This window comes from Perissodus microlepis, chromosome 3 (genome assembly GCF_051167445.1).
Source record: "Perissodus microlepis isolate ML-2025 ecotype Zambia chromosome 3, ASM5116744v1, whole genome shotgun sequence".
Classification (NCBI taxonomy): domain Eukaryota; kingdom Metazoa; phylum Chordata; class Actinopteri; order Cichliformes; family Cichlidae; genus Perissodus; species Perissodus microlepis.
The window spans coordinates 51608713-51628526 of record NC_140463.1 but is presented as its reverse complement, the minus strand read 5'-3'; the positions used below and the strand labels follow the sequence as shown (position 1 = coordinate 51628526).

The following is a 19814-nucleotide window of genomic DNA, read 5'->3' as shown; positions in this document are numbered from 1 at the left end:
ACCACTCCTCTCACTCTGTTGTCCTCTCCCACTTCAACAGTCCAACAGCCGGCAGTTCTCCTTCAGCTTTGTCCTGTGTTCCACTGTCTCTTCTTGCCATTTTCTCCAAAGGTGGCAAATGTCAAACTCCAACAGTCTCCTCAGTTCTCCTCAAACGTTCTTGTCACCTGCACAGTGAATTTGCAGCTTGTTGGAAACACAGTGCCATTCATCCAATCAGGCAGGATGATGGGTTTGCTCTTCTTCTCTGATGCTTTTTGTCCACACTGCAGCTGCTTGCTGGGACTCTTTGCTCAGGACTTTGCTGCTGTCTCTTTATCTGCCATGTTATTGCTCTTTGGAGCTGCATTCCTTGTCTTCAGGGAGGAGTGAGAGCTCGCTTGTGAGTTTGAGGGACACATGGAGCTGTAAATAAGTCAGCCAGAAACTTGGCCTGAACGTTTCCAATGATGTTAAACTATAACTTTCTTCCGACCGCTGCATGTGGAAAATTGATTCAGGTCTGCTTTTCACCTGAAAGTGACAAACTAAGACATTTTCATTATTATTATCACTGCTTAATCAACACACATCTCTCTCTCTCTGTTTTTGTGAACAGTCCTTTCTTTAAAGCAGAAAATGAGATTGTAGTTGTTCTTGGCTGATCAACACAAAACCTTTTTCCTATGATTATTTTTCATCTACAATGTGAATTTTGTCTCTTTTTCACTCTTTTTTTTTCTTTCTTTACAATAGCTGGTGACCTGCAGAATCACCGCTCTCACAATCAGAGACAATTACTTTTACACAGCGCACAAAAACACTGTGACGTCAGACACATTCACACTCACTTTTTCATCTGCACAAATAAATCATTTGGCCAGTGGCATGTGCCATGGTGATCCATAAATATGATCACAAGTTTATTTAACTATTTTTCAACCCACCAAAACAAATAAACAGAAACATGATGCTGATGCTATGAACACTCTACACACATGAGTCAAGATGCAGGAAAACTGCTCACGGAAATGCTGCACACTCCAGTTATCATAGTTATCATAGTTCTGTTTCCCTCTCTTTGAAGAGTTCTCAGACAGCTGTTTCATACAGGGTTCAGCATATTAGTTGTTTTCACAGGTGTGCTCTATATCTCAACAATGGCTCATATTAGGATGACAGTTTTTCAAACAGGTCAAGTGCCTCTATACACGTAATTAGTTAAAAGATTTACCTATTTCACTCCATCTCATATGTACTAATTTTGAGCAACCCTAAGCTTAATGCAGATTACTTTCAACAATTATCCACCTCACATCATAACTGACTGAGGTGCCTCTTCATATTAATATTATTTCATCATTAATGCTATTATTTTTTATATAACAGCAATGGTATATTACAATATGTTATTTATATTTTACTTTGTATCCACCAAGGGCTGTGGGTGATCTGCAGTTTCACTCTTTCTCAAGCTGGAGACATTTTCCTTTTCACACACTTTCCTTGGCTGAACAATGACACAACCTTAATATACTTTATGCATCCCTCTATTTCATTTAATATGTGTTTGTGTGAATTATCTGCTTTCATTCATTCTATTCTGGGCATGATCTTCATCCCAACTATGTTTCATTATTAATACCAGTTTATAGGTTGTTATCCTTGCTATTATTAGTTTGAATACATTAAAGTTAAGTTGTAATTTAGCCTTTTGTTTATTTTACTTTATTCCTCTTGTATTTATATCTATTCAGTCGGGTCTGTTTCCAACCCTTTTTGAACTACTTTAAACTACTGTGATCTCTAATTTTCACTGGGTGAGGGATTATTACGTTCTTCCTAGTCTGAACTGCTCTCTTCACCTGAGCTGCTATCCTATTCTGAGTTACTGTCTTCTTTGTTTCTTACAGTCACGTACAAAATGTCCCTCTTTTCCACACCTCCAGCATGTAGTACTAAAGCCACTGTTTGGTGTGTGTGTAGCTCTGCCTCTACCTCTTGCTCTTCCATTATGCATTCCTCTCCCTTTCTTTTGGATTAGTCCTGCTCCGGCTTGCTGTTTTTCTAAACATTTCTCATCAGGTGTTAATTTTGCTTGTTTATCCCCCATTTTCAAAGATTTTGCTGGGCCGTCGCTGGCACACTTGACTTCAGAGTGGTTTACTGATACGGCCTTCAACTCCACCCTAACGGTGAAGCGGTATCAGTTTTATAAGATGAAACTCAACCGTTCTCCTTTGTCACCAGTACGTGAGCCTCAGCAAAGAAAACAAAAATGGAAGTAGTTCAGCAGCGTATTGTGCTGTAAAATCAACTTACTTCCAGACACATACACACACATTACGTTACTTTAAACCTTTGCGGCCGTTTTATATACCAAAATAGTTTTTCTCACCCTCCGACGTCCCACTGGTGGTTCGGATCATCAGACTGAATCCCAGCGCCGTGGACCAGGCACCGGCCCAGACCTGAATTTAACGTCCTGGGGCTCTCTCCTCGTCCAAGAGGGCTGTGCACAGGCTTCGGTGCTGGCTCCCCACGGCGTCAGGAATCAGTGCTGGATCCTGGAACAGAGTCACAGATAACAGTTCTGATATTTTCTGCTCCGGCTCGAAGGACCAAATAATGTTAAGAAATGTACTCTAAAACACTTCTTCAGTAAAGACTCAGAGAAGAGAAACACAAAACTTCTTGCTAGCAAGGGCAGCCTCCAGAACTGAGACTCGCACTGAGGACTGCCCTGGTCTTTATTTATATGCTTCAGTGAGCGTTTGTTCCTTACATTGGAATGTGGAGGTGTACGTGTGTGTGTGTGTGTGTGTGTGTGCGTGTGCGTGTGTGTGTGTGTGAGATCCTGCTGATCAAAGGGTCATATAACATAACAGCACAAGAGGAACATCCTTGGTCATAAAGTGGGTATTCTCCCCCTCACCCTAGATGGTTCACCCTAGATAACACAGTGAAGAGGTTCAGCAGTTCATCTAAACAAAAGGCACTTAGACTAAAACTGACATAGCTACGTTAATCCTACCGTAAAACAATAAGACAAGGTACGACCTCTCTCATGCTCCTAGGATGTGGGGGTGAACGCCAGAACACCCTGGAATGTTACAGACCTCCTAGGATGAGACATTCTTTCAATATGCCACCAACTATATACTTCTAAACACTAATGATTACATGCAGTATTCTACCATATGCAAACTTATATCATTAAAATATTATACTGACTACTAAGTACAATTTTCCATTGACAGTAACTGACTGTAAAAGGTCAGCACAAGGAAAATAAACTCCACCTAAACTTGGTTTATATCTGACCCAGACAGACTGCAGGTCATAACTTCTTACCTGAAGTTCAGTTCACCTGACACTCGAACCGGCGGCTGCCTCGGATCTCTCCTCCTCCTGGGTTGCCGACCCCTGCTCTAAAGCATCTGATTTGGATTCCTGAGATCAAATATATTTTCCTTTGGGTTTGTTTTCTTCCCATTTGTGGCTTTAATGTAGTGTTACATCCTGTTTGTTTGCTTCCATCTGTATACATGTCCAGATTCACTGTTATGTTTCTATTCTTACATTGCTGTGTGATCACTGTTCCCTCTGCTAACTGATGTGACCTTTTGTATCTTACACTGATACTTGTCATATTTGTATCTGTTTTCCATGCTAAAACACAGCTCCACCTCCTGCAGTTCTCCCTCTGAACCACTAGATGTCTCTGTTATCTAAATGAAGACGTGCAGCACAGCAACCACAGCAGCGCTCAGATCACACGTGTCCTGTTATTATGCAGGGCTCTAGACTAACTTTTTGCCATGGGCGTACCGGTACGCCTAACTTTAAAAAATTAGGCATAACTTTAAAAAGTTAGGCGTACCAGCACAAAAGTTAGGCGCACACAAATTATATAATAATTTATATAATATAATGTGTTTTTCTGGATACACTGTGCTTTTTCAGCAATCCAACATTGATGACACCGTGTCAGAGCACTGGCTATGAATTTCAGAAGGATCAGGCCTTAACTTATAGAAAAGTTAGCAATAGTTCTTTTCCTATTACAGCTACATCCACTTCTGTCGTGCCTAGGCTGCTCACTAGGGCTGGGTATCATCACTGATTTCTATAATTCACTCGAGTCCGGTTTTCAAAGTCCCGATTCGATTCAACTCAGCCTCAGACAGTCAGAAATATTATAATTCTGATCATTTATCAGTACTGACTTCATCAGAATTGTGAACATCACAGCAGATGCCTTTGTGTGAAAGTAACTGAGAATAAAACACAGAAAAACATGAAGGAGATTTTCCTGGTCTGGCTTTTTATAGCAGATAACCTTAAAAATATTCTACAATGTTCTGCATATAAAGTTTAAATTTCTTCAATATTGAACAACAGAAAAAATAGGCTTTCTTGTCCGAGGTCATTTAAGTGAAAAAAAGAAAAATAAAGGAAAAAGACAGCAGCCGACAGCGCTGTAAACAACGGTAGACTGGTGGGTAATAAGCGACTGAATAATACAGAAAACAGAGATTGGAGACGGGAAACTGTTCTTGAAGTACAGAGAGAGATAGAGAGAGAGCTAGCTGTGCATGGAGTGTGGTTTTAATAGTCATGGAAGCAAAGCAGCAAAATTCATGACGACATTGATCAAATGTGAAGCGCAGTTTGCTGCTTCTTTTGCTGCTGGCTCGGTGAATTTTGGTTGGAGAGAGAGACAAAACCTGCAGCTCAGAATCAGCGCAAAAAGACGTAATCACAGCGCGGACCGGACGCATCAGAATCACTAAGCTCCGACAGCGTGTCCGTCTACGGGCCGTCGGGTGAGAAAGCCGAGAAAGACAAAGTTAATTCTGATGCGTCGGGTCCGTTCTGTGTTTACGTCTTTGTGTGGAATCCGTGTACCTGCTCTCATTTACTGTTTGGTTGTTGTTGAAATGGTTTTGTGAGCTTTAATCTGAGAATCTGGCGTTTCTGGCAAAACACAGTTATATTTAAAAGTCGATTCAGGATTTAATGAATCGATATCGCTTTATTCAAGCTACTCACCTCCCACTTCCACCTGCACTTTCAACTGGACCACGGCCAATCAGAGAGGTCCCGCCCCTTACTATCTCTGATTGGTTTAGTCCACGATAGGGGCAAAATGTGTGTCTGTTGTTGACCACACGGAGAGTTGAAGAGATTTTATTTTTTTTGTTACCCGACCAGTTGGTCGCACAGGTGCAACCAAATATTTTTTTTTAGTCGCACCACTGAAAAATTTGGTCGCATTTGCGACCAAATTGGTCGCACTCTAGAGCCCTGTTATGTATAAAAGCATGAAACAGGTGAGACAGGTGGGATCAATATTAATGTTGTGGAAATATATGAAAAAGCAAAAGAAGAGTGAAAACATTTCGTGTTTCTAGAAAGATCTTTCAGCTCATAGCTGCTCACAGACTGTATTTACAAGTGACAAACTGCAACTCTACAGTACATCTACAGTATATATCAAATATATTCTGTATTCAAATCTATTGAGTGATGTTTGAAAGTCTTTCCAGGTGAGTTTGATCCAGGAGGGCCTGAAGCCAGAGTCAGACAGAGACTGTGCAGAGACTGTAGAAGGACAGAGCAGCAGCAGAGCAGTCCAGATACACTGATGATCCTCTGTCAGATCCAGAGGGACACACAGGGATGATGCTGGACTCTACATTGTGTCTGACAGTGGAGCTGTTCTCAGAGCAGTTCACTCTGCAGCACTGACAGTCATCTGCACTTCTTCTCATTCCTCTGTCAGTCACTGCTGGATGAAGCTCTCCTCTCCACCTCCCAGTAACATGGCCCAGTCAGAGCGTCTCTACACACAAGCTGCTGCTGCTTCAACCTCTCTGGATCATCAGGACACAGCTCCTCCTCTCTCAGCACACACACCGTCCTGTTTACCATCATCGCCTCCACCTGCAGAGAGAAGAAGGAAGAGCAGAGGAGATAAACGAGTGTTTCCAGAGACTCTTCATCAGCTGTCAGTCACTGATGCAGCACATCCAGTATAAAGAGCAGCAGGGACTTCAGTGCTGGGACTGTACTAGGACTCATTGTTGCTTCACTTTTTCTAATCTTTGGATTTTTATTGAAGGTGATGAAAATGTTTTTCCCTCCTAGTTTGAGTTTGGACTTTCATTCATTAGAAGAACCTTGGTGTGTCCACTCTGAGCTCTGTAGGAACCCCAACAACAAGCCCAACAATCCAGATGGACGGTTCCAGCTGTTAACTGGAGGAATTCCATCCAAACATCTGCTCTCACTAAATTCTTCCTCACCTACAGACTGTGTTCTTCACTGCTTTAAACTTGGAAATGAATGCAGTCATTGGTCTGCGTGCTGCTTTGTTGAGAGAGCTGATTGGCTGTTGACAGTGTTTGATCAGAGCGTGTCAGCCGTTACTATGGTGACCATAAAGGTGACAAAAAGGCAGAAACAGGAAGTGTTTGTGTCCAATCCTGAAGCCTGTCACCATTCTCCTCTCACAGCTTCACTGAGAAGCTGCAGCTTTACAGGAAACACTGGATCTTTGTTTCATACTGACTGTGTTTAGTACAATACTGCTGACAGCACCACCCACACACTCCATCACTCTACTGACCTCAGAGTCTCCAGTCTGTAGTCTGGACTCTGCTGAAGATCAGACAGCTGCTTCACATCTGGATCCTCCAGGTTGTTTCTGTACAGGTCCAGCTGTCTCAGATGGGAGGGGTTGGACTTCAGCGCTGCTGCCAGATAATCACAGCTGATCTTTGACAAACCATAGCTCATCAATCTGTATAAAGAATGAAAGATGTAAGTTTATTAGACAAAGTGTGAGCTTGAAATCATTCAGTGTTTCATCATCTGTTCAGAGCTGAAGAAGGTTCAGAATGTAGAAGTTTAGAAAATGGAAACTCCAAACAGCTGAAGCCAACAGGAAGCAGCTTCAAACAGGAAACTGTGCAGAGTTTCAGACTATATGTCCTGATGCAGCCAGTTGGATTTTGGAGATTTGAATCTCTGTTCTGTGACTAAGTCCTTGAATCATTTCTTCCAGTTGGTCCAACAAGACAGACTAAGTATTGGACATGTGTTGTGGCTCCATTAGGGGAGCTTCTAAATGTGATGTGATGGCCCCTCTGGGTCTGTCAGGTCACAGGACTGAAGAGAGCTCAAACTGGGCACACAGTTGTTCCAGTCTGGACCAAAGACTCTATACTGGGACTGAGGGACTGCTTTGACTGCACCCACTGGGACTTTTTAAAGGCTCATGTTCTCACTTAGATCATCGATTTCTACTTACATTTCTTTCTGGGGAAAATGGGGATTACTTTGAAAACAGGAAGTATTTTACCCAATAAGCAGCCCTGGATTAGTAAATCACTCCAACATGTTCTCAGGCAGAAGAAGCTGTCTTGTTATGAGGGAGAGAAGAAAAAGATTGAGGCACAGAAACTTGTTGAAAGAGAGACAAAGCAGCTAAAATCAGGTGTAAAAGTAAAGCAGAGGATGAGCTGAATAAAGGACACTCAAGGCTGGCTTGGAAAGGAATGAAGTCCATGGTGGGGATGCAGAACAAGGAGCAAAGATGAATGTGATGCTGAATCAGCAGAAGACTTGGACTCATTTGATTCCAGCTTTGATATCATTGATTTCAATGAAGAGCTTTGTGATTGTAGCAAAGGGCTGGTAGCTCTGAGAGTCCCACTGATGAGGTGTTTGTGTGGAAATCTCTTAGTGGGACCAAAGAGAGAAAAAGCCCTGGTCCTGATGCTGTGGGAGGGAAATGATTGAAGTGTGCTGTGAGGAACTGACTGGGAGATTTTCACACATTTTCCAGTCCTCCTTGGAACAACAGGAAGTTCCCAGCATATGGAAACAAAGGTTAAGTGTCCTATGGCACTCAGTGATGATGGTGCTGTGGCCCCACCACCTCCACCTCTTTGTAAAGGAACTAACTGTAATCTGAAGCTTCAAATGGAACTAAGACTTCCTCCACTAGGTGGCAGTGTCTGATGAGAAAGTGTTAGTGGAGCTGGCCTGGAGTCAGAAACAGGAAGATGCAGGATTTGGGCTGAAATGGGGAAAAGTGGTTAGCACTAGTGCCTTAAAGCAAGAAGGTTGTAGGTTGAAGCTTGTTGGCCTTTCTGTGGAGGTTGGATGTTCTCCCACAGTCCAATGAAATGCTGCTTAGGTTCATTGGTGCTTCTAAATTGGCTGTAGGTGTGGATGTGAGAGAGTGCTTCTCTGTCTCTCTCTGTTGGCCCTGTGATGGACTGCTCACCTGTGCAGGTGGACCACGCCTCTTGCCCTATGACAGCTAGGGCACAGGCTGCAGCCCTGTGAGCCTAAGCTGAATAAACAGTTAGCAAAAATGATCCATAGATGGCCTGAAATTCCCCAGTTAGCAGTTTGGTAGATAGCTATGACATGCTAATCCCATCCAGCAGCTGTATTCTACCTGTAAGCTGATCCCTGCTGAGCCAAAGCTCTTTTTCATATACAAATTACAACCTTTAATAGAAACCTATTGGTCAGCATCTTATTAGCCTGCTGTTAGCTTCATTCCACAGAAAACTGAGAGAAACTAACAGAGTTGATAAAGAATAAAGAGAAATGTGCTGATTTAAAGCCTTTGAAGTGCTTCAGATGATCTCTGTCCACTTCTGTCCACTCATTCATTCATGTAAGCTTTCTAATGCAGCTTTGATCTTCACAGTCTGCTTTATGAAACTCATTCTAACCCTGAATGTCAGAGTGTTCCTCCTTCTCTTTCCCATCATTCATGCTGGCAGTGGAGGAGATTTGGATGTTGGACTGTGTTTTGGATGATGTGTGTATGTTTGTGATGGACTGCTGTCTGTAAAGCAAACGCACATTTTGCTTTGGATTTCAGTGTCAGACAGACTTTAAGGTGGAATGAAGAGTTGGAGAGTTTCACAGTGAATTATCCAGTGGAGGATTTTTCTTCTTCTTTGAAGGTTTGAAATGTGAACATTGTTCTGCTGCAGTCAATGGACTAAACCAGAGAAGAAGAAAACAGACTTTACCATGAAGATCCTCAGTGTGGATCAGTATAATATCAGCCTGATGTCTGCAGTTTAGTGTCAGCACAACTTTCACATCATATTCATCTCAGCACAACTAAAACATGCTGACTGACCTCAGAGTTTCAAGTCCACATCCTGGATTCTCCAGGAAACCACACAGATGCTTCACTCCTGAATCCTGCAGCTTGTTGTTCCAGCTCAGGTCCAGCTCTCTCAGATGGGAGGGGTTGGACTTCAGTGCTGCTGCCAGATAATCACAGCTGATCTCTGACAAACCACAGAACCTCAATCTGTATAAAGAATGAAAGATGTAAGTTTATTAGACAAAGTGTGAGCTTGAAATCATTCAGTGTTTCATCATCTGTTCAGAGCTGAAGAAGGTTCAGAATGTAGAAGTTTAGAAAATGGAAACTCCAAACAGCTGAAGCCAACAGGAAGCAGCTTCAAACAAACACAACAAGAGAAAAAACTCTGAATGTTTCACATTAAAGTCGTACATTTATCATAAAAACAGGACAAAGACTTGAAAAAGTCGTGTTTTTCCTTCCAGGAACCACAAGGCTTCACTTTTAAAGGTGAAGTGTGAAAGAAATGGACATATTTGAAGTCCAACACCTTTTTCCAGTCACATTATTAAAGCAGACAAACTACAAGCTCATTTTCATTCCAACAAGTCATCTTCTGACCTGGACTAACAACACTGGTCTCTATGTGCAGCTGGCTGTGAGACCAGTGCTCAGGGACCGTCTACAAAGTGCAACACTGAAAGAACATCACACACTAATTTGCTTCCATCATCCAACCTGAAGAGGAAACAGAGACGGCTCCCCTTCAAAGTAAAAGCTGCTCCTTTTGGACATAGTATCAAAGAAAGTCTACAGTATAACATAGAAAAGACAGAACAAAGTTTTGGTTGTTTTTAAATTGTGCAGAAATGAAACTACACTAAGCTCAATTATGTGACACACATTTCATCCCATGTCAGTTTGGCCTCATCCTGGGCCGGATTATCCAGCACACACTCTGACCACAGGCCCAAGGGCCACGCACAGCTGGGCTCCATCCAAGAGACAGGAAACAAATCAACACAATAATAAAAAGCACCATGTGATCTTCTTACATCTTCAAGACAAACATAGTAAAAACATGAGCATATTTGTTTCCTGATAAAATGATGTGACAGGTAGAACAGAGTAAAGTGGTGGTGTTACAGCCTTTCTCCCCTCTGCTGCCGAGGCTGTTAGTCTCTCCCAAACTCAGCTACAGGACTTCCAAATGAATGAAAGCAGCAGAAGAGGCTTTACAAATGAAAGAGGAAGAGGAGAAGAAGAGGAGAGGGAGGCCACCCTGACCATCACTCCAGCTGAAAACATCACACTTCCATTAAAGTTGGTGAGGAAATGTTGAGCAGGATGAGCTGCTGGCTAATCTGGAGGCTGTAGCAGCAGCTCACAGTCACAGTGGATTTCCACTCATGAAAAAGCTCTGGCTGCTTCATTTCTCATCTCATATCAGAGACTTTAATGCTTCACTGAAGCTGTACTGTGATCCTTCCATATTCCAGTGAGGCCTCCATAATGATTTCAGCTGTTCTGTACACACACTGTGTGCCCTGTATGGCTCAAAGTCTCTGCAGCCTGTTTTTATCTGCTATCATCAGATCTTCATCATCCTCATTCACATCCCTCACACACTCTACAGCCTCATCAGCACTGACTTCATCTTCACTGACTGATGGAGCACAACATGAAACTGTGGAGGCTGAAACACTGTCCTGTCAAACATCTCCCCGTCACCACTCCACTTCTGTCAGCCTTTAAATGAACCCTGCTCAAGTCTGTCACTTCTATTTGGAGCCAAAAGGAAAAACTGTTGTTCAGTCATTTGGAAAGACAAAACATTTCTGAAAGCACTCAAACTTCTTCACATTTGTCTTCAGAAACATCCTGAACATTTAGGAACTAAAGCAAGTTTCAAACATCAATCAAAGACATGAAATATAGAAAAACACAAAACAGCCGCAGTCAGTGAACTCACCTCAGAGTCTCCAGTCGACAGTTTGGACTCTCCAGTCCAGCACACAGAAGCTTCATCCCTGTAACCTGCAGCTTGTTTCCACTCATGTCCAGCTCTGTTAGATGGGAGGGGTTGGACTTCAGAGCTGAGGCCACAACTTCAAAGTGAGACTCTGAGAGTCCACACTGAGTCAGTCTGTGATGATAGAAAATATAAAATGTGTTATTATAAAAGCAGAAAATTGCATTATAAACTCAGACTGAATGTATATGAAGACAAAACAGAGTGAGGTCATAATCTGATGAATCTGCTCTTCACATCTGTGCTTCAGCTCCTCTTACTGTGTTTGACATGACACAACGATTGAGTCTCTCTCAGACCTGCAGACTTTTAATGAGAATCTTTGTTTGGCTTTAATCTGCAGATGAAGGAGGAAGATGGTGTCACATTTAGGCTTCCATAATGTCCACAGTCTGTCACTGAGATCTGATCCAGAGTCAGAGTGAAGACACACATTTGGACTGTTTCCTGTTTTGAATCTGACTCCAGAACATTTTGAATGAGTTCAGCTCAGTGAAGAGTTCCAGCTGGAAAGAAGATCTCTGTTTGCTACCTGCTGTCAGGTACGACTGTTCACGTCCACACGCAGGAAAAACCTGCTGACTGTTACCAAACGGAGCAGAAATCTCATCACTGGACAATAATGATGAATGAACTCAGAGCTGCTGATATCAGATCTGATTTCAGGGGAACTAATCACAGAAATGATTGGCTCATTTTAGCTTTCTGAGCCATTATCTGCTGGTGTGTCACTAGTTGGCAGAAAATGATTTGTATTCCTGTTCAGGGCTTCAGTGTTTATGAGTCCAGATCCAGGTGACAGCAAGTCAAAATGATGTTACCTGTCTGTGTCCAGCAGCAGCCTGTATTCACTTTGAATATTGTTATAACCTGACATGGATCAGTTTGTCTTTGATTGGTTTGTAAATGTCACTGTTTCCATTGGACCTGAGTGACGGTACAAAGACAGAGAGGGAGAGAAAGGAGAGAGAGGATGGAGACAGCAAAGAGAGAGCAAACACAAACAGGTGAGAGTGGACAGGTGACCAAGGTCAGCAACCAATCAGAGAGCTTCTGTTTGACCCACAGTCACTGATGATGACTGCACATAACCAAGCAGTGTGTTACTCTGATATCAAATATGGATCCTGCTCTTATAATAATGATCATCAGATGATATTATTGTGTTATTTTGTAGCTGAATACGATGTTTGTGTGATTATCAGTGAAAGAAGCAGTGAGGAGGATGGAGAGAGAGAGAGAGAGGACAGAGGGTGAAGTTAGAAACACTAAAAGGATTTTTCATGGATTTCATGGATGATTTGAGTGATTTCCAGCAGGACACTTAAACATGTCAGTGGACGTCCTAAAGAACATATTCACTGATATGAAATGTGTCATTGGATTAATATCAGTGGAAACATGGTGGAAACAGCTGTGACTGCATGGATGTGACACACTTCAAATCTGTTCTCCACTCTTGGATTTGGGATCCATGGAGCTGCTGCTGAGTCTGTACAATAAAGGAATGGTGTGGAAGGTTGCAGCGTACGGACGCAAACACTTTGTGGTTACAATCTGATTTTATTTTCAAAATTAAACTACTAACGATCACATCTGGACTCACCCAGCCTTTCTGCAGTTCCTCACAGCTGGAATCAGTCTCTGTCGTCCCTGCTCTGATGTTTTGTACTTCTGCAGGTCGAACTCATGCACAACCTCCTCTGACATCTGCAGCATGAAGGCCAGAGCTGAGCACTGGATCTCAGAGAGTTCCTTCTCTGATCTGTTCTCTGACTTCAGGAACTCTTGGATCTCCTGAAATAATGAGAGGTGGTTCATCTCCATCAGACAGTGGAAGATGTTGATGCTTCTGTCAGGAGAGATTTCATCACTGTTCATCTCCTTCAGGTTGTGGATGACTCTCTGGATGGTTTCTGGACTGATCTCTGTCTGACCCAGCAGACCTACTAAGAGTCTCTGGTTGGACTCCAGACAGAGGCCATGAAGGAAGCGAACAAACAGGTCCAGGTGGCCATTTTTACTCTCGACAGATTTATACATGACTCTACTTAGAAACCCATCCACAGAGGATTCACCCAGAGATGGTTTAATGTGGGGAAAATTAGTATAATCATGATAGTCAAAAACAAAGTCAGAATCATAACAAAAATCTCCCAGGAAGTCCTCCAGCACCTCTGTCTTCCAGCTGGTGAAACAGTGGAACATGTAGACAGCAGCCAGAAACTCCTGAATGCTCAGATGAACAAAGCAGTAGACTGGTTTCTGGAAGATCACACACTCTCTTTTGAAGATCTCTGTACAAACTCCTGAGTACACCGAGGCCTCTGTCACATCCAGACCACACTGCTCCAGGTCTTCTTGGTAGAACATGATGTTTCCTTTCTCCAGATGTTCAAACGCCAGCCTCCCCAGCTTCAGAAGAACTTCCCTGTCAGCCTCCGTCAGCTCCTGTGGACTCGTCTCATGTCCCTCATGGTACTTGTTCTTCTTCCTCTTTGTCTGAACCAGCAGGAAGTGTGAGTACATGTCAGTCAGGGTCTTGGGCAGCTCTCCTCTCTGCTCTGTAGTCAACATGTGCTCCAGAACTGTAGCAGTGATCCAGCAGAAGACTGGGATACTACACATGATGTGGAGACTCCTGGATGTCTTCATGTGGGAGATGATTCTGCTGGACAGCTCTTCATCACTGAATCTCCTCCTGAAGTACTCCTCCTTCTGGGCGTCAGTGAAGCCTCGTACTTCTGTTAGCCTGTCAACACATGTAGGAGGGATCTGATTGGCTGCTGCGGGTCGGGAAGTTATCCAGACGAGAGCCGAGGGAAGCAGATTCCCCTGGATGAGGTTTGTCAGCAGCTGGCTGACTGATGACTTCTGTGTGACATCAGACAGCAGCTTCCTGTTGGTAAAATCCAATGAAAGTCTGCTTTCATCCAGGCCGTCAAAGATGAACAAAAGCTGAGAGACAGCCAGCTTCTCTGCTGTGACCTTCTGTAATGTTGGATGGAAAACATGGAGCAGCTCCAGAAGACTGTACTGCTCATCTCTGATCAGGTTCAGCTCCCTGAATGAAAGCAGAACCACCACACTGACATGTTGGTTCTCCAAGCCCTCTGCCCAGTCCAGAGTGAACTTCTGCACTGAGAAGGTTTTTCCAACACCAGCCACGCCGTTGGTCAGAACCACTCTGATGGGTCTCTGTTGGTCAGGTAAGGCTTTAAAGATGTCCTGGCACCTGATTGGAGTGTCATGGAGGGTGTCCATCTTGGAAGCTGTCTCCAGCTGCCTCACCTCATGTTGGGTATGAACCTCTTCACTCTGTCCCTCTGTGATGTAGAGCTCAGTGTAGATCCTGTTGAGGAGGGTTCTACTTCCTGTTTCATCACTTCCTTCAGTCACACGTTCACATCTCCTCCTCAGACTGATCTTATGTTCATCTAAAACCTCCTGCAGACCAACATCTGCTGAAAGAAAGAAAAACAATGAGGCTAAAGAGAAAGAAAACTCTTCAATGTCTGAACAACACAAGAAGTCCAGTTTTCAGAAATGAGTCCATCAGCAGACAGATGTTCAGTCTTACTTTGTACACAGCTGCTCTGACTGGCTGTCTGCAGTCCAGCTCTGCTTCTGGATCTTTCTCCACACTGTGCAGAAGCTCTGATGGTGACACAGAAAAGTCAAAGTGGAGATACTTCTGTCCACCTTTGATTAGACTCATTATAAAAAGGAAAACAAAGTTTGAACACAGTCATGTTTCCAGTTCACTGACTTACATTTATTCCATGGACACTCACTCTAACCTGAACCACAGCTACAACCCAACATTGTTGAGGCCTCATCTCCTCCTTTCCTGACTGTAGAGGTTAAATATGCAACAACCAACAAATAAAAGAATTTGGTTCATTTCAACGAAATTCACACGGTGACCAAGTAAAGTAACCGTAGTAAAGGAGACAACATCCCGTTGATGGTGGGATTATTTGAAAGATTTGCTTTAGTCACGTCACCCAATGCAGTTGAACCACCCGTGGATCCATGTTTGACCATCCTACCACTCTGAGCTCTGCTTTTAATCATTTTATTATTATCATCATTCATTTATTCATTCTTTGGAGGGGGGCTATTTCCTAATGCCGCCCTAATAAGGTGATGTTCAAGGGGAAATATAACAGAAACTCTTTCAGTGTTATTCATTAATAAATTAACAGATAAACTGTGAAGAAGAAAAAACTGAGATTTAAAGGAGAGAGTGAGAAACTTGATCATCCATCCTCATAATACATGTTTATCAGTATCTGCTGTGACCATACTGCAGTAATAACTACAAGTCTACATTTCTGTGACTGTTGATCAATCACAGCAGGAATCTGAGCTCATCTCTGCACACAGAGCAGCTTCAGCTCTGGGATAAACTGCTCGCTTCACGTCCTTCTCAGCTCACAGACACTCATCCTGTTATTTTCCTTTAACATTTAATGATATAATTCATCTGAGTTTACACTTTATCTGCATAAATACAGAAAAACAGACCCAAACACCATAAACCATCAGTTTCACCATGTAGAATATATTGTTGTTTCCTTGCTTTGAATTCAGAGAAAATCTCTGATTTGGATTTTCTCTGTTCTCTTTGCCACAGCCCATCCCAGCAGCAGCTGAAGCAGCTGACTGTCACAACACTGAATAACACTTTAGGAGGAATTTCAGAGGTCAGTAAAGCTCCAGTTTCAACATCAGTTAATTCATCATAGTTCATCATAAATGTTAACCTGGCTGGCACACATGTTAATGTTAGCCATTTAAATATTAGCAGTTAGCTGAGGCCACAAGAAGAAGAGGCCCTAGAAGAACAATGGATGATAAGATTAGATTTTCAAGACTAGGCAGAGACGTGTTTTCCTTCACTGTCTCTTACAGAGGAGGGAGCAGATACCAGACGAGGTCACGGAGGTACGGGGAGGATTCTCAGCAGACAGCAAGGCTGCCACGTCCATGCGAGAGAGCGATGGCTACGATAATCTCTGTTTTTGTCTCCCTATATAATGTTGTAAAGCCAATTTGAGGGTATTTTAACACAAACATCAGTCCTTCTACTTAAGTATGTTTGCCTCTTTGTTTACGCCTAAATTAACTTTACTGTTAACGAGTTTTCATGTTTCTGTAATCCACCAGTGTGCTCATGCTTTTTTAATTGAAAAGAGATTTTTAATGATCAAATATATTTATGTTTGTTATTTGTGGATTTCAAATGTCCTTGACAGAGACAGATGATGATCATTATCCTGCACTGTGGTCTCAGGTTTGGTCGAGCTAGCACAAAGAATGGCTGGCTATGTTGAACTTCCTCCTGGGATCTACACTAAGAAGTGAGTCCAACATTAGCAGGGTCTCTTTCCTTTATCTGGATTCACTTTAGCATTCACAGTCACGTGAAGCTTGTTATTAACTCGATAAGTCAACCCAGGGTTTCAGCTGAGCGTTCACATGAAACACATGGTGTTGGCAGCATCTGATCAATCATATTCATGGAGACGTGTATCAGCAACAGAGCAGCTGAGTTTGCAGAAGGAAGTCAAACTAAACCACAGGAACAATATGAGGAGATTACACACATAATAAAATACTAGCAGTAACACAGCTGCTGCAGACAAATCAGTCGTGTGATCGTGTGTGAGAGGAGAAGGACTGCAAAGGAGTTTGGTGTTAAAAGCTCTGTATGAATGTGGGAGCATTTGAAGGGCTTTAAAAAGGCCGATATAAAATAAAAGGCAGCAAAATTGCTGACTGTGAAAGTCACCAGACTTATCAGAGCTCTGTGATTAAGACCTGTAAGAACACCTATTTGTACTTGTTGGCATTATATCAAACACACACGTATATTAAGCCTTTGTTTGAACTCTGGTTGAATTTGTTACTTTCAGACTGTGAAACATCACAGAGGCTGCAGCTGCAGATCTTTTTTTTCACCTGGAAATTTACTTTAAATGTTAGATGGAAAATGTATTGCTCAGTTTAACCAAAGTAAGAACAATAATCCATAAACCTTCACAAAGACAAACATCTCCCCAGAACATTGAGCTGCTGAAGTGTCACTGAAGGGAAAAACTATTTGTCCTCCTCCATCCAGCAACACCTGAAACACCTGAGTGGAAGCTCCTCCCTACACTGTGTTTGAAGCAAAGCACAAAGGAGACACCTGCTGGAGCAGCTGGAGTCCTACAGACACTCAGCCTCTTCACTACACAAACACCTCCTACAACATCCACTCTTTCCACTCTGACTGCTGTGTTTGTGGAAACACTCCAACACACACCGCTTCACATACCAACATAGAAATGTGTGTGAAAAAGAGCTGAGCTGATATTAAACATGAGGATTTATTCAAAAATACAGAGTCGGGAACAACATCTAGACACACATTACCTCTCAGCAGCAGAAGAACAGCCTTTAAAGTTTAGACCAAAATCCTTCGACATGTTGCTCTTTAGAGACACACAGCTGGGTTCAGGTCCAGGAGATTCTGGCCTCTTATTGATCCTAAAAGAAAAACAATAAATGTAACAGCTTCATGAGATAGGAAGGAAAAACTGGAAATATTAAATTAAAGACATGATGAACAATCTCATAAAAATAATGTACTTACTCTTTGTCACATAACAGTCTTTTGTTAAAGTTTACAACAATATTCTTCGAGTCGTTGCTCTTTAAGGAAACACAGCTGGGTTCAGGTCCAGGTTCTGGATCAGTTTTAGGGTTATGTCCAGCTGAGCCTGGTACGCCCCACAGCTCTGGGCTTTAAAACAACACACACAGAGGTATGAGTGTGAATAATGATGGAGCAGTGATGTGAGTGCTGAGCTGTGACATGGAGAAGAGCCATGGACAGTTAGAGATGGTCATCTCACCTCTGAGCTTTGGTCTGGCTCTCATGTTCCCCACACAGAGTGCTTTTAGAGGGAGGGACTCCCTCCTCTCTGTCCTCACACTGATCCATGCTGCTGAAAACATCCAGATGAACAGAATCAACTTTTTGGGGATTTACTGGATGATTGAGCATCAAGACACTTTTTAATATTTTACTAATTTCTGAAGCATTTTACCAACTTTATTCAAATTGGTCTGCCGTCATTTTATTGTTGACAAAAAGAGATTTTGAGTTTGACCGTTGACGTTTCCATGTGGGACTGTTGCTGCAACACCAGGATGTTACTACAGAATACACTTTATATTGTGTGCACTTGGATGTTAGTCCAGTGGTCCTAAACTGACACACCTGCACCTGGATTCATTCTGACCAGATTTTCTGAGTGTGTGTGCAGCAGGACACCGTGTCCTATGAGTGTTATACTACAATAAACAGAGCCTGACCGCGGGCATAAAGAGGGCAAAAACCCACTTATGCTCTAAAGATGAAGTTCTGTTTCTCTTCAAATGACCCTCAGAGCATGTGGAGGGTCATTAAACGCATCACAGATTACCTCAAGAACAACAGGCTGAAGAACATAAAACAAATGCAGAGTTTCTGTCTGATGGTTTGAACATGAAACAGGAATTATTTAGCAAAAACGGCCATTTTGCTAATTTATGAACTAACATCAGCGCATTCACCTACAATACACGAATGAATATCACCAGTTAAACTGAAAAAGGGCACGAGTAGAGAAATGCATTTTATAGATGAAGTGTTGGCAGCGACTTCAGAAAAGCAACTCTTTCGAAATTTCGACTTATTAACTTGGAATTTTGAGAAAACTAACTGTCAATCAGTAATTTACGTGAATGACGTAATTTCTTTGTTACCCGGAAGCTGAAGCCCTCAGCTACAAATGCTACAGCTAAGATACCAGAATTACAGCCAGTCATAAATGCACAAATTGCTGATTATTGTCTCTGTGGCTTCAGAAATGATGAAATCTTTCTGTTATTAGCTGAATCACATGGCGTTAATATCAGCAAACTACTCCCGAAAGCCGATTTGTTGCGATGCGGTTTTGAGAGCGCATTCTACGTAGATTACTGATTGGCAGAACTAACGCAAAATTTCGAGTTAATAAGTCGAAATTTCGAGAATGGATCCTTTTTTGTGGCGGAAACGGGCTTCCATAACAGACTGATGGAGGCAGGAGAAGCTGCCTACAGTCATCAGTCAGTGGATCCACAGTAACATCGACTCTGAGTTCAGCTGCTGATCATCAACTGTTTCTGTCTCGTTCCCAGACTCTGATCTCACATAAAACGAAGCAGATTTATGCTGAAACTAAGCTGCGCACAGCTGATGTTAGCCAGGAAAACAGTACAGACTGCTAACGTTACCTTAACTTCGAGACGATCAACTGCGCCACAACATTCACGAAAGCGAAAGTAAAAGCGACGCAAGGAAACGATCAGAGAGGCGTTTGAGGGACGTTCAGAGTCAGGAACCTCAGAAACGGATCAGGCTGGAGTTTAATTCTGTTTTCATCTTTAGAAACATCTGGAAATAGTTATAAACATGCTGCGTAATAAAGAAAAATAGTGTAGATTAGTTTGAGTTGTGTTTAGCTGAGCTGTGTCTTTAATCAAATCTAAACTGAAGAGTTCATTTTGTGGAGGAGCAGCAAGACTTTCAGTGTTACTCTCAGGAGAAAGCCTCCCAAATGTCTGTTGTCTTAATAGCGGAATTATCTGGAAAAT

General features: G+C 42.5%; 1 protein-coding gene across 4 annotated transcripts; it reads right to left on the bottom strand.

Moving 5' to 3' along the window:
* Nucleotides 1-4285: 4285 nt before the first annotated feature.
* Nucleotides 4286-19560, bottom strand: LOC146391892 (protein NLRC3-like). 4 transcript variants are annotated; one of them, XM_084915915.1, is made up of 10 exons: nt 19455-19560; nt 18047-18139; nt 17785-17934; nt 17565-17678; nt 14722-14798; nt 12748-14605; nt 11082-11255; nt 9158-9334; nt 6614-6787; nt 4286-5928 (listed from the first exon to the last, which is right to left on the bottom strand). In XM_084915915.1, the coding sequence occupies exons 2-10, from the start codon at nt 18133-18135 to the stop codon at nt 5916-5918; spliced, it is 2826 nt and encodes a 941-aa protein (XP_084772041.1). In that variant the 5' UTR covers nt 18136-18139; nt 19455-19560; the 3' UTR covers nt 4286-5915. The 4 variants fall into 4 exon arrangements, with proteins under 4 accessions (XP_084772041.1, XP_084772057.1, XP_084772049.1 ...); XM_084915931.1 differs by having other exon boundaries at nt 12748-14602; XM_084915923.1 differs by having other exon boundaries at nt 18047-18136; nt 19455-19556.
* Between the last annotated feature and the right edge of the window lie 254 nt (nt 19561-19814).

Bases quoted from the DNA above. Each gene is read 5' to 3' on its own strand.
- LOC146391892 (XM_084915915.1), bottom strand. From the start codon at position 18,135: ATGGATCAGTGTGAGGACAGAGAGGAGGGAGTCCCTCCCTCTAAAAGC. The intron at 17,935-18,046 runs GTGAGATGACCA...GTTGTTTTAAAG, and splicing joins AGCCAGACCAAAGCTCAGAG to CCCAGAGCTGTGGGGCGTAC. The intron at 14,606-14,721 runs GTAAGACTGAAC...TCTTTCTTTCAG, and splicing joins TCAGAGCAGCTGTGTACAAA to CAGATGTTGGTCTGCAGGAG.